We start from the raw sequence: 14868 nt of genomic DNA, 5'->3' as shown, positions 1-14868 counted from the left end.
GGTTGAGAAATCCTTTTAGCCACACTAATGACAGATCAACCTTGTACTGCCGATTTGTCCTCAGACTTTACAAACAAAAAATATCTATCCCCGATTTAAACGGCCACCAAGAAACTAATCTTATGCAGGGAAAACATGTTTCATAAGGTTTATTTTACCATTTCTGCAATCAAACAAACAAAACAATCGCGTCTTCTGCCTCTCTTACCCTGATAAAATGCATAATCATATATTTAGATTCACCTGATGCCCCAAGGTGCCCAGTTCTTTCAAAATAAAAGCATTAACAATAACTCAAATTAGTTAAAGTAACGTTATCATTAATGTAGTCAACAAATGAATCTATATTCCTCAAGCAAAATGGTAACGAAATAAATAGATAACTAATAGCTTCAATACTATTACGAATACCTCTAAAAAACTTCATGAGGGCCCTTTTAGTGCTAAAAATAATTTATATTTTGTATTAAGACTCAAGGCTGCACATGATTATAAACACTGACAATAGGCTGTCAGATTTAAGTACAGCAAGCACACTTCATTTAAAGTTTCTCTCTGCCCAACACTCCACATGACCCCAGAGAGTACTTCCATCGTCTACAGGCTTCTTTGAAAAGCCTTTTTAGCTAATCAAAGTTAGACAGCAACACCATAGAATGAGCAGTCTTTACTTTTCTATGGGCCCCTTTGCTTTAAAACATTCCAAATCTAATTTGGACTCATTAGTAAGCCTCTGGAGTGCTTCTGTCTCATACTGCAGACACAACCTCCGAGACTTGCATGTGAGCGCGTGAGACAGCATCTTTAATTACCCAGGTAACACAGCCAGATGCTCCATCACTCTGGCAATGGCAGTGATTAAAAGCAGTAAAATATTCATTTCAATCAGACACCCACATGCCACATGTATAATTAATGCACAGCGGAAGGACATGGCAACTTTTACCACAAATGCACACATACACACTCTTTTCCATCACCATATTCCCTCCACACATCACAGCCAGCTGCTGTGTCTGTGTGTATCTCTGTCTGTGTGTCTGTGTGTGTGTGTGTGTGTGTGTGTGTGTGTGTGTGTGTGTGTGTGTGTGTGTGTGTGTGTGTGTGTGTGTGTGTGTGTGTGTGTGTGTGTGTGTGTGTGTGTTGTGTGTGTGTGTTGTGTGTGTGTTGTGTCAAGGCGGATCCAAGAAATGGGACTGTGGATGAGCCACTTCGAGCAACACTCCACAGGGAGGTCAGGAGGTAGCCAGACTGCATTCTGGGACATCATTCAGCCACCTACACAGCAGATGTGTTGGGTTGCTCTCTCACTGCCCCCCCGACTCTCTCTGGGAGTGTTTTTGTTGGGGAAACAGCATCTTGAGTTTGCCATCTATCATGCATTCAGCTTTCTCTGGTGTGGGTGTGCTGCCTTCACTGCTCCTTCTTCTACTTTTCAACGGCTCCGCGGCTGTCTATATCTCAAAAATACCTGTGAGCAGTTTGTCGGAGGTCTCGGAAGCCGTCTGATGTCTCCGGTGGGCGGAAGAAGAATACACAAACACAGAACAATCTTGAGACTTGAGGTAGATATACAGACATAAAGTAGACATTTGATTTTTTTAACTTACTTGTTGGAGCTGATCTCATGGGCCCAGAGCGATGTGTGTCAACGCAGAGGAATCACAAGACTTTCCCATCCAGCACCTGAGCTACAACATGTTAAAATTTAAACATCTGATTTAAATGTAAATCACACCAAAAAGATGTCTCTTTTCACACACTTGAAACACAATCTTTTCTTTTCTCCTGTCAGTCCCAATGGTTCCACTTTGTCTGCCTTCTATTTCTGTCCTTTCAATTTATCTGACTGCTGTCTCTTTGTTTTCCTTGATTAAGCCCTCTGTCGCAGTATTGTTTAGACTCCAGCAGTACGCTACAATTACTCAGCGCAGTGTGTGTATTGTACTACGCTCATTACCATTACCTCTGGGTGTGAGCATGTCATCTGTTGCCTGCTCATGTTCCAATTTCTCTCTGAGTGGTGAGGAAGCTGCATCCAGCTGCTTCAGTAAGTGTGCCCATGACAATGTGGCTAGGGAACAGGAAGTCTCCTTTACAATGAATAGGAGCCATGCATCCTAAAAGACCTGTTTAAAACACATACAACAGATATCACGAGTTGGATCTTATATTCGAAAAGCTTGAATTTGTAACAGTTGGCAAATGTTACGAAAGAGCTGCGGTGCGGCTGACTGTAGTCGCTTTCATTTGATTACAACTGGCTTAGTGTAATATTGTCTGAGATTTCCAAACTTTACATCTTTCTGAGAGGCCAGCAAGAACACTTCCCAGGAGCCTGGCATCAATAAGTACACATAGATACACATACGAACACTTCAAAAGAAAATTCATCTTTCATCCACTGTCTAATTGGCTGGTGTGACGATGAGAGGGTTTTGATGTTCTTATGCAATGTCACACAGGCTGCTCATTTCACACACATTTGATATCACACTGTGTTTTCATAATCCTCATTTATGTTGTTGATAAATACACCCCTTTGATCCATGTCAATTTATGGATCTTGCAGTCAAAAAGAAGCCAAAATACATATAACATTTTTTCCAGTTTTAAATTTCCCCCAAAATAATATTCCCTTGGCTTTTCACTGTACTGTTTTGCACAAAACCCAACACTGACCTCTTATTCTAATATAGACCACAGACTGTATATAAAAATGGATGTGGCCTCCAAGTTTGAAAGGTGAAGCCAATTGTGGAGCATTAAAGTGCAATACCACTGAGAGCCACTAGGTGCTGGCTCCAAAAAACCTTTGGTGCCAATAGTCTCTCATTCAAAAAGCATCAACTTCTCTCATGAAATACAAAGTCAATGGTCTGCACTCATATAGCACTTTATCAGTTCATCACATTATCAAAGAGCTTTACAGTTTGCCTCCCATTCACTTACTAACGGACACATTCACACCGATGGCGGCAGAGCTGCCATGCAAGGTGTTCGCCTGCCATCGGGAGAGAATTGGGGTTCAGTGTCTTGCCCATGGACACTTTGGCATGTGGACAGGAGGACCCATAGATCGAACAAGCTGCTCTACCATCTGAGCTATAATCAATACATTATTTCCCCAAGTGGTCAAAATGCCATCTGCTAAATTCACTCGTCATGATCAGTGTTCTGGTGGTTCTTCCGAATATAATTCCATCATTAATTAGATATTAGGCATCAAAGACATGTATTGTAGGGGGCGTTTCTGGTTTGATTTACATGCCTAGGGTACAGTTAGGTTGCCAGCACAGGTGGGCGGGACATAGTGTCCTCGGGTTCTCAGTCTGATCCACCTCTCACTTTTCCCCAACTTGTCCAAATACGGTCACTTCTGGCTCCAAAAGTTGGTGACAGCCAAAGCGCCACACTGCTTGAGGCTTCAAAACAGCAGTTCACAGACCAGTGGGTGGTGTCACAGTGGGTTGCCACTTGATACAAACCTACTCTGTCTGCAGTAAAACAAAGCTTCCACAGCGGGTGTTAGACTGTTCACTGTTGTTTTGAAAGCTGATTCAGGCTCAGCACCTAAAAAGCATGACACAAACAAAATCATTTATCTTAAATTACAATACAGCAGTACTATTTTGATTTCACAGTGTAACCAAGTGTACCATTTTACTTCAGCACACACAGAAAAGATTACCAAGATATGAACCATAACTGCCCTCCCCTCTCTATTGTGCGACTGCTCCCGCAGGCTGTTGCTGTAAATAAGAATGTTTTCTCAGTCAACTTGCCTTGTTAAATAAGATTTAAAAAAAATCCCATAAAAGATTTCTCAAAGCTTGACAGTTCATATTGGTATTCTTGTGCAGAGGGCTGTGTTTTAAAACCTGCAAACAACCCGGCATAAATTTACACCATTAAGTCCCTCAGGCTAGAAAATGCATAAAGTGGCGTGTGTGTGGCATGAGAATGCAGTAGTCATAATGAGAATGTAGATGTCCTCTGCCTGCCGTGGACGCAGCCTCCGACATGCACACATACTGTAAGTGCTTACTCTCATCTGTTGCCGTGTGTCAATGAATAATGCACATATTAATCGCATAATGTATGGAAGCTTTACTAATTAATTCAGCTTTTCCTCATTCAAGGTTATCTAATTAACGTGGCATCTTTGTAGTTGCTAGGCATGGATAACATTCTCCTGTTTATTTCTGCTGACATTTTACCCCAATTTTCTCCTGATTTATAAGGAGCCCAGACACTTCTTGTCACATTACCACCTCCAGCTTCACCCTCCATGGTGGTGGTACCCTGACTAACCAGTATGAGTCTCTGCCATGATGTTGGGTGGGAATGTAACCCTTTTACCAGCTGTGCACCCGGAGACTCTGAAATTGAATAGGCCAGAGTGAAATGGCTTTTATCAGTAGTAAACAAAATCAGTCAAGTTTGTTGAAGGAAGTTTGTGAGCATGTAACACCACAGTCAGCTGATGATGCTCTGCAATGCATGCTGGGATCCCTCCCCAGCAGCAGGAGCGGGGACAGGGGTTGCCACAACTGTTTCTGAAGCTCCAACTGGTGGAGGACCTTTGCTTAACTGATCCACATTTGGGGAAGGAGGAGGTTCAGTTTGGGGAAGCAGTGCTGCAGGCAGTCCTGTGGGGAGTGAGGTGGGTTTGTGGGGCAGGTGGGGTTTGCGTGCCCTCTCTGGCCCTCCTCCCCCCTGGTCCTTTGCGTTTTCAAGCAACACACGGACGCTCTTGGAGAAGACGATACGAGGGTCGGTGGAGGGCAGGGCAGGGCAGACGCAGCTTTCCCTCAGCTCCAGAGCCTGGACAGAGACAACAAAGGACAAAAACTTCGAGTATATCTGCAGAAACTTTAACAAAATAAGTAAAACTGTACTCTAAATCCAACACAAAATTAATTAACTTTAAAACACCCCCAAATCTTTATAATATATAATACTCCTAATAGCATTTTCCCAGGTAACACTTTTATTTCAGGCCATGTCACCTTTCATAGTTATACCTTGTTTTAATCGTTTCACCTTTCATGACAGTAGTGTTGTCATCACCCTCTCACCTTTTAGATAATCATACACCCACTGCTTTTCTAGACCTTGTAAGCTCAACATGACAAAGTAATTCTGAATCAACCAACAAGAAGCTGCTGCTGTAAATAAACACAATACACAGACACTAACACACAATTTGATTTACTTAACTTGCCAAGGCTGCCAACGCTACCTACCTAGCTGGCTAACTACTTTACCCTTGTAATACTCGACCCAAATTTAATTTGTGAATATTTGCGTCTAGCCACACTCCATTGAGGGTTGTTTCAAAACCCTATATCATAATAGGAGCAGACCTCGATTTTATTTTGAAACTATCGGAGCAGCCTTTAACCGATCGGCTTTGACCACCAGATAACAGACTTTCTGCACCGAAACGGACCAAGCTGTAAACAACAGATCCTCCCCCAACGTGAGCAGAGTGCAACATCAGGTCAGTAATTGATCGTTGCAGACTTTTTATTTATTTTTTATTTTTTAAATGTAGAGTCCAGCTTCATTTCCTCAATATTTGCCAGCATAGCTACAACTGTACGAACCGCCTCATCGAACTCGACCACCGCCGGCATTGTTGGAACAACATTTCAAAATAAACGCTTGACTTCAACATCATTGTACTTAGCCACTACCATATAGGCACTGATTGGTCGGTCCTTCAGACTGGCTGAGCAGACCTTAACGTAAACAGTTTCCAGACTACAATCACAGCAAAGGCTGAAGATGTGAGCAGCAGGTGGGCGGAGCCAGGCTATAACTGTCACAGTTGCTAAGATATACTGCATCTGTGCAACCAACAGATCGACATTACCACGATAAAGTCATGCTGCTAGCTCGGCTAAAAATATTACCGAATGCTGCTTTGCTACAGGTTAAATAAACATAGCTGGTGGAAACTAACAACAGCCACTTCCCAGCAGTTTAATACATTCTCTATATCTCTCTCTCTCTCACACACACACACACACACACACACACACACACACACACACACACACACATTAATCTTATACATAGAATCACCTACAAGACTGAGCACATACATGCACTTGGCTTCCAACTCAACACGCTCTCCCTCTCATGCCACCAGTGGACTTAATGCGCTTTGCTTAAGGATGATGAGCGCACTCGTGGAGGTGGAGTGCCTCCAGAAGAGTCGGGTTAAGTAGCTGGAGGCCGCCACCCTTCGCAAGGTTAAAAACATCACATTATGCATCACTTTCACCTGACTGAGCTCAGCTGTTAACTGGCTCATCTGTACTCGCCGTGCTGGATCGAACAGTTTGATGTGAGATACCGATGTGAGAAAGTTTTCTCAGCTTGCGCGCGCGCGCGCACACACACACACACACACACACACACACACACACACACACACACACACACACACACACACACACACACACAGCAGGGCGATTAATCCCCAAACAACAGTCTTCATCACTTGGCTGCCTGTGGCTTCAGCCTGGCCTCGACAACGACTGCTGCTAGAGGTCAATCTACCACACAGGGCTATGATGTGATGTGTGAGCAGATACAAAGAACCGGCACATAGTCAACGACACAGGCACCTGATGGACAATTAGTGGCGTACCCATCTGTTCGGCTTTTGTGCTCGGAGCACCTGACAGTGTACCAACAGTCCAACGAACACTCAAGGTTAAATTCACTGCTCGCTCTCGCTCTCTGCCTCGGACACAAACACACAAACGTAAATTGTGAGGACTGTGGATGCTGACACTTTTCACTGAAAACTGGTGTCTTAGCCGCACGTTGATTTCCTTCTAGCCTTAAGAAACCATTGATTGTCTTGCCACATTGCCAGCACAGTGTCGCGAGCCGGCTGAGATTGAGCTGCTAATGTGGGACGGTTTCCTTTCAGGACCTGAACTCAAACCCTGCCAGACATTTAGTGAAGCAGTCACCCTGGCCCTGGCGCAGCAAAATGTTTTTCCTGTCTTCCTAAAACCCTGCAACTTTTCCTCTCCTCCCCAAGTCTCTCCTTCCTCTCTGCCCTCCTCTCCGTATCTGCAGGTGGGTATACATCTCTCCAGACGCTTCATTAGCTCCATTAAGACTCCTTCCAACAGCTCCTAAAGCTACCGTTTCTCCTAAACAACAGGAAGGTGCAGGGCTGTCTCCTCCTCACATAGGCATCAAGGATCTTTTTACTTAAATCTTTTACTCGAGACAAACACATGAATAAAGGTTGTGTTTACTTATATGATAAGCAGGGAATCAATCAAGGGGATAATTACTGCGTGTCTGTACCTGTGGTATGAGACGGTCCAGCTGAGTGAATCTGTTCCTGTGTGATGGGTGTGTGGACAGCCACTCAGGGAAAGTGGGCTCTCCTGTCAGTTGATCTCTGATTTCCATTTGCTGCCAGAATACAGGGCCTGCTCGCACATCTGCACACGCCTGGGTAGGGGACACACACACACACACACACACACACACACACACACACACACACACACACACACACACACACACACACCTCATAGAATCAGAAACATGCACTCAATGTGGCATCCCTCTGTCTTGTGCTCAGACAAAAATTCTTACTGACGAATCACCTGACTGTATTTTAGTTTGACAACAGTGCCCCCTCGTGCCCAGCAGAGAGATTACAAGATGTGAGGGCAGCAACTACATTTCTATAACGTCAAAGTCTCTCGTGGCATTGATTAAACCCATTAAAAACTCATCACCGTTTATCAATAGTACATATTTAGGAGTTTGTCAATGAAAAAATTCCCAAATGCCTTTAAGCAGCTTGGATGTACCACGAAAACGTTGTCTGTATTTTGTACGTGCGGATCTATAAATATGCAAATATTCCCTGCCTGTCTCTGCACCCAGCCCTCTGCCACTTTGCTACAGCTCAATAATATGGAAAATTTCATGTCTTTAAAATACTAATGATCCTATAAAGAGCAAAAAGGTTTTAAACTCAATTCCTTAATTGTTAAGCATGGCCTCTGAAAATCACCAAGGACTTCACTATCTTCATATTCTGTTAAAAAGGTAGAACTTTAGTCTTGTACTTTAACAAAGTTGGGACATAAAAATGACACATATCCAGACTTTTTGTCCCTTGTATGGGTTGAGCCCCGATAAGTAAAGACAAATTGGTGCTCACTATACCTTCGCAGCCAACTGCAGTCCAACTTGATCTGCCTCAGCCTCCAGTTTGCGACTGTAGGGACGACTGAACATCAGCTAAGAGAGACAAAAAGAGATGATTCAGGTGTAGGTGTGTAGAAATTACAAGATTCCTGCACTCTTTTCTCACATAAACTCTCTTCTTTTTAATTTCTTTCAAACAGTAAACTCACTGTGGCTTCAACAGCCTGTCCCTTCATATATGTTCATTTGATGAATAGTAATGCCTCACCTCTTTAAGCTTGTCCTGCACCCACTGTCCCACCAGTGCCAGGCTGTCTCGAGGACACATGGCCCAGATGGCTGTCAGCAGAATAAGAGACAGGAGGTCCACGACATGAGACAGACTGGCCTGTTCTGCCTGGAGGGAGGTTAGTGAGAGGGGGGTGGGGGTGGGTGAGGGGTGACAGAGGAGAAAAGGAAAGGAGAGGAACGTAATGGATCAAAGTACAAAAGGATGAGAACAGGATGAGGAGAGAAAAATAGAGGTAGAAAGTTTTAAAGGGGTGAATGAGGCAACTGGAACATATTGATTGTTCCCATCTATTTTAGTGGAACGTTTACGCTGTAACAGATTTAGAGGTTTTAACAGGCAATCCAATAGAGCATACCTACTGGGTAATACCAAGCCCATCGATGCTCATTCCCTTCATCTAATTAAAATCTCCTTCAAGCATTTCCTCTGAGGACGTTTAAAGTCTTGAAATACCCACAACTTTATTAGACACTTTTTAAAAAAGAAACAAGAAGAATGAACTTTTATAGCTGGAGAAAAACAGCCATCTGTTCAGAATTAATAAAGCACGGCAGTGCCCGAGGTCGACGGGACTTTGGTCATCATAGCGCAGACAGGATTAGTGAGCGTTTGGAGGTGATTGTCAGTGAGTCTTTTATCAGTGGCTGATGCAACAACACTGCAACTGATGCCACATCAGCCAATGTTATACTTCTGAGACAGAGTAGGGGTGATGATGGTGAACAGTCAGGGCGTCTCAGCGCATTACGCAGCATGTAATGCACCTATAGGAGGTCCACATGCATGTTTTACATCCTTGTGTAGTGGAGACCTGGAAGACTTCCAGCTGTAACTTCTACTCTGAGTGCTTGTAAATGACTACAGTTTGATCTTGAACATTATTTAGCTCTTTAAGTGTTTTCAGTGGCTCATCGTCATGCACAGCAAGGTCTGCTCCTGATCAGCTAAGCCTCTCGAATGTCAGCGTACTGTCTTTGTATGCTGCAGCACTTCAGATTGAGGAACAACTCTGTATGTGTGTGTCATCTAAAATGTTTGAACTATGCGTTGAATGAATAAATACACAAAATCTGGTACAATCAGGTATAATTTGTTTAAATGCAGGTGTAGCAGGTATCAGTTTGCCTATTGTGTAGCTGCACTCACAAAGATGGTCAGTTGTTACTGTGCTGTGAGGCAGCAGGAAAACAATTTCACCAAGTGGATTCTCAATGTGTAACAAGGTCACTGAGACATAAAGAGGAAAGTTTTGTAGGGAAAGCATACATGACGATAGAGCAAGACAAGCCTGCCTTTTTATTTTATTAGGTATTTTAGCCCTATTTGAACTTTTTTTGTACTTATTAGGGCCCGAGCACCGAAGATGCGAAAGCCCTATTGTTATTCGTAAAATTATTATTCTCGTTCCTTATTTTTCTCCGCAAAAAAAATGCATTTTTGGCCGCTTTATCATATTCAAAAACTCATGAAAGTTGGTACACATCTCTTCCAGCGAAAAATGTTGTATTCGAGTGGAGTCGCGAGTGGGCGTGGCCAAACGGCTCGCTAGCGCCCCCTAAAGAGATGCCCCGGCGGCTACATTTACGTACATGCCCGAAATTTGGTGGACATGTGTATCACACCTAGACGTACAAAAAAATTACATTACACTATTTCGTCAAGTCAACAGGAAGTCCACCATTTAGTTGCCATTTTTGGCAATTTACACATGTACTTTAACGAACTTCTCCTAGGGATTTTGTCAGACCGACTTGAAATTGAGTCAGTTCACTGTTAACATGTTTGGGATGAAAAGTTATCAAAAGAATTCGTTTTCATCGATGCGTGTGCCCATGACGTGGTGGCCATTTTGAGCGTCTCACCTTGAAACTACAAGTTGCTTTAAATCTTATTTACATGGACCAAACTTCTCCAAACATTACAGGTGTGATAACATTCCTGCCCTGAAGACACCTGTATGGTAATATTCGCTCATAGTTGTAGCTGGTGACAGGAAACGAGCCAAAAATTGCAACTTTAAGCAGGGATATGCGGTCCCTCGCACGCTGCACATCGGGGAGCCGGCAGCCCCGAGGGGCCGCATATCACTGCTTGCAGTTTTAATTTCCTGTTTGTAACAGTACATGTAGGTAATGTGGATTACTATTTTTTTTATGGAATAAACTGGAGCGGCTCACAAATTTCACGTATTTGGCTCGCCACTTAAAGACTAAGTGAAACTGTGGGTCCTGAGGCTGGACCAGGTGAGAACCACTGAGAGGGGATATAATCAGGCGTAAGAACAATGCCACAACAGCAAACACAGTCTGCAGAGGGTTTTGTACTTACTGAGTGTCCCAATAAGGCATGAGCCATCTCATGTCCCAGGACAATAGTGAGCTGGTGAACATCTGCCACGGTGTCCAGCATCCCCGTAAACATGAACACTTTCCCGTTCTACACAAAGCAAAACAGTGTACAAATCAGAGCCACGTGTTGTTTACAGATCCTGTTTTCAGGTGTGAAAAAGGTTGACAATACTTTTCCTCACTGGCAGGACGAAAGCGTTGACGTTGGGACTTTGCACCACATGGGCGCTCCAGGTGACTTCAGACACTTGAGGGATGTCCTTGTTCCTTTGTGCCAGATGTTGCACCACCCGCTCCACCACCTGGTGACGAGGGTCACTGACTGGAACCAGCAGCTCCGCAAACTCCTCCATGTACTGAAACACAGCGGCAATGATAAATATTTAATAAAGGATTTCATTTCACTCTCATCATATAACATTATCTCCATCCGTTTAACTATATAGCATCTTCCTTGTCATGAGTGTTTTCTTTGCCGGCTCTGTGAATCCTGTTTAAAATGTGTGTAAAAGGGTTGTTTATAATTTTCCATTTATAACTCCCCGCCCCTCATCCTCTTCCTCCTCCTTCTCTCACCGCCTCAGAAGTCAGAGCTGCCAGCTCCATGTAGTTCTCCCTGCTGAACACCAGGAGGCGGGTCCGTCCTGTCACTGGGGACTCATCCAGGTGGGTTAGGAGGAGGAGGGCTACAATCACCATAGCAACGCCTGCCCCCGCTGCCAGATGCCAGCGACGCTGCCAGGCCCATTGGCGCATGAGCTCCCGGCGGTTGTCTGGTAGAGCCACCCACCACTTCCTGATACTCCTGTACACAGAGGGAGGCCACGAGGTCTGCTGTATCTATGTATGTAGCTCATACAGCCTCATGCAGTACATATAAAGACATACACTCCCAGCAGTGCTCAATGCTCAAAAGAAAAGAATCATCTAAAGCTCCTTTCATGTTGGGAAAATGAACGTGTTTGGTGTTAAAAAGTCAAAACATCAGCAACAGAGGTTTCAGCAGGAATACAGACAGAGATCAATGATCTGATTTTCAAAGAGGCCAGGCCATGAAAAAAGCACCAAAACATTCTAAAAAATGCTCACAATGATTTACTATGCATAAAATGTCAAAGTAATTTTGTTTGAGCACTCAAGAGGCACTTAAATATTAAATTAAATAACTGAACCAAAACTTCAGTGAATGACTAAACAAAACAATTGTCTGCATTGAAGAGAGCTCCGTGAAGTTTTTACAATTCAGTTTTCTGATCCAAAATAAATCAAAATATAGAGATAAGCCTCACTAATGGATGCACAATTTGGTACCCCAAGTTTGCCAAATGATAATTCAAACTAGTTAATTAAACATAAAACACATTTCGAAGGCCTTTTATTTGTAATTATTTAAATGATGTGATTAATATAGTTGCTGATGAAACAATTAGGAATGTGTTTGTTATTTAATTAAATAATATTGCACCAAAAAGTGATATGTGCATTTCTTAATTTGTATGCATTATATTAAAATAAATGTTAAGAATTTCCTTTCTTTCTATTGGCACAACGTATAAATGTATTAAATAATATATTTTTTAACATTTACATGTTATACATGCTACTGCTGAAGAACTGTTTTGATGTCTTCCAGTCAGGCTTTTGACAGCAACCACAGTACTGAAACTGCTCTTGTTAAGGTTTTCAACGACATCCACAGACAGTGGCAGAATTTCAGTCTTAGTATTACTGGATCTCAGTGCTGCATTTGACACGGTCGACTACGACATACTACTAGACAGATTAGAAAACTGGGTGGGACTCTCTGGCACAGCACTAAACTGGTTTGAATCCTACTTGAAGGACCGAGAATACTTTGTGTCTGTAGCTAATTACACATCAGAGCGGACTAAAAGGACATGTGGTGTTCCCCAAAGTTCAATTCTGGGGCCTCTTCTGTTCAACATCTACATGCTTCCACTGGCTCAGATTATGAAAAGACAAAGTGTGTTATCATAATTATGCAGACGGCACACAAATCGACATAACTATATCCCCAGGGGACTATAATCCCATACAAGGGCTGGGTAAATGTACTGAACAAATCAACAACTGGATGTGCCAGAATTTTCTTCAATTAAACAAAGATAAAACAAAAGTCATTGTTTTTGGGGCCAAGGAAGAACAATTGAAAGTCAGCGCTCACCTTCAATCACTGATGTTAAAAACCACAAACCGAACCAGAAATCTAGATGTAGTTATGGATTCAGACCTCAATCTGAACAGTCATATCAGGACAATTACAAAATCAGCCTACTATCACCTGAAGAATATATCAAGGATCAGAGGACTTATGTCTCAACGGGATTTGGAAAAACTTGTCCACGCATTTATCTTCAGTAGACTCGACTACTGTAACGGTGTGTTTAAGGGTCTCTGTAAAAAGTCAATCAGACAGCTGCAGCTCGAGTCCTCACTAAGACTGGCTTCCTGCCCAACAGAGAATTGACTTTAAAATCCTGCTGTTGGTTTATAAAGCACTGAATGGTTTAGGGCCAAAATACATTTGTGATCTGCTGCAACCTTATGAACCCTCCCGACTTGTTGTCTGGGACAAGTCTCCTATCTGTCCCCAGAGTCAGAACTAAACTTGGAGAAGCAGCGTTCAGTTTTTCTGCTCCACATATCTGGAACAAACTTCCAGAAAGCTGCAGGTCTGCTGAGACTCTCAGCTGCTTCAAATCAAGATTGAAGACTTTTCTGTTTGCTGCGGCCTTTAATTGAACCAGATTCAAGAATGTTGATCAATTTCCTGCATTTCTGCATTTTACTACTGTATTTTATTCTTAAACTGCACTGCAACTTTTATTCTATTTTTTAGCTTGTTTAATGTTTTAATGACCGTTTTTAATGTTTCAATGTTCTTAATTGTTTTTAAATTTCCTTTTCTTTTGCCTGATGTTTTGATGCTTTTAATGGTTTTATGTAAAGCACTTTGAATTGCCTTGTTGTTGAAATGTGCTATACAAATAAACGTGCCAACTTGCCTTACTAGTTAGTTTTCATTGTGTATTTTATGTATGCTCCGATTTATCGATACTGATTAAGTACTAAAGTATCTAGAATACTTCATGATACCAGTGCAGAGCTCCGGTGGGTCTCCTACCTGCCCACTATAACAGCCAGAAGTTTCTGCAGAGGTTTGATCACCATCCAGATGAGGGGAACCGGCAGGGCCCTCAGACGGGCCGACGTGTGGAAGCGGTGTGCCCGCGGTGTCCGGACGGGACCGCCGGGCACCGGTGACGTGGTTTGAGAACGAACCTGGACACACGCCGTCCGCCCATTGCCGCAGAATAACAGAGGTGGTCCGGTCGGAGTAGCTCGCCGGCAGCCTTGTTTTCTCGTGTGACAGCTGAAGTGAGAGGACGCAGTGTTCGCAGGACGAGCCGCTTGTCTGCAGAAGGTTCGCGTCAGGTGTGAAGAAAAAGAAGGAAAGCGACTTCTCTTTAAAAGACCACAAAGTAAAGCCATTGTCGTCAAGCAGCTCGTACGCAGACTGACCGAACGCAAGTCAAGTCGACACAGATGTACGTCAGAGCGGCGGGAATGTTCATATCAAAGGAGAAATGACTGCTGAGGACGACGACGATACTTTGTAGCAACTTATTTCATTTGATCTGAAGCAGTCCGAACTGTTCTCAGCTGGCAATGTCATCGCCAGCTATAATTAACCTTGGTTACCGCTGTCCAGCGGCGGCACGCTGAACTGTTTACACCGGTCCGAGAGTCACTTTACACGCGGAGCTACAATGTTTTATTACCCTGAGACGCGAAACGTCAAGTCTCTGACAGAAAGAACGGAACTTTGAGTGTTTAACAGTTTGACGCTCCTGCTTCCAAAATGATTTCCCCCTAGAAACAAGTCAGTGACAAACGTTCCGGTCACGAATTTGATGTTCCGGTCACGAATTTACCGTCCCGCCACCAGTAAAGGTTACATAAAGCTGAAAATGATGTAATTAATTGCTTTGGAAGCTATCATTG

General features: G+C 43.2%; 1 protein-coding gene across 1 annotated transcript; it reads right to left on the bottom strand.

Annotated features, from left to right (window-relative positions):
* Nucleotides 1-2201: 2201 nt before the first annotated feature.
* Nucleotides 2202-14698, bottom strand: oma1 (OMA1 zinc metallopeptidase). Its single transcript, XM_069699154.1, has 8 exons — nt 13988-14698; nt 11419-11647; nt 11025-11198; nt 10823-10930; nt 8471-8599; nt 8221-8295; nt 7342-7491; nt 2202-4827 (listed from the first exon to the last, which is right to left on the bottom strand). The coding sequence occupies exons 1-8, from the start codon at nt 14353-14355 to the stop codon at nt 4480-4482; spliced, it is 1581 nt and encodes a 526-aa protein (XP_069555255.1). The 5' UTR covers nt 14356-14698; the 3' UTR covers nt 2202-4479.
* Between the last annotated feature and the right edge of the window lie 170 nt (nt 14699-14868).

Source organism: Brachyistius frenatus, unplaced genomic scaffold, assembly GCF_029030835.1.
Source record: "Brachyistius frenatus isolate BFR_SWC_R1_liver_20210118 unplaced genomic scaffold, ASM2903083v1 Contig_29, whole genome shotgun sequence".
NCBI classification, from domain to species: Eukaryota; Metazoa; Chordata; class Actinopteri; family Embiotocidae; genus Brachyistius; species Brachyistius frenatus.
The sequence above is the reverse complement of the archived record's forward strand: the minus strand, read 5'-3'. Positions and strand labels throughout refer to the sequence as shown.

Bases quoted from the DNA above. Each gene is read 5' to 3' on its own strand.
- oma1 (XM_069699154.1), bottom strand. From the start codon at position 14,355: ATGGCTTTACTTTGTGGTCTTTTAAAGAGAAGTCGCTTTCCTTCTTTT. The intron at 7,492-8,220 runs GTATAGTGAGCA...TCCCCTACCCAG, and splicing joins GACTGCAGTTGGCTGCGAAG to GCGTGTGCAGATGTGCGAGC. The intron at 4,828-7,341 runs GTACAGACACGC...GTCTCTGTCCAG, and splicing joins TGGACCGTCTCATACCACAG to GCTCTGGAGCTGAGGGAAAG.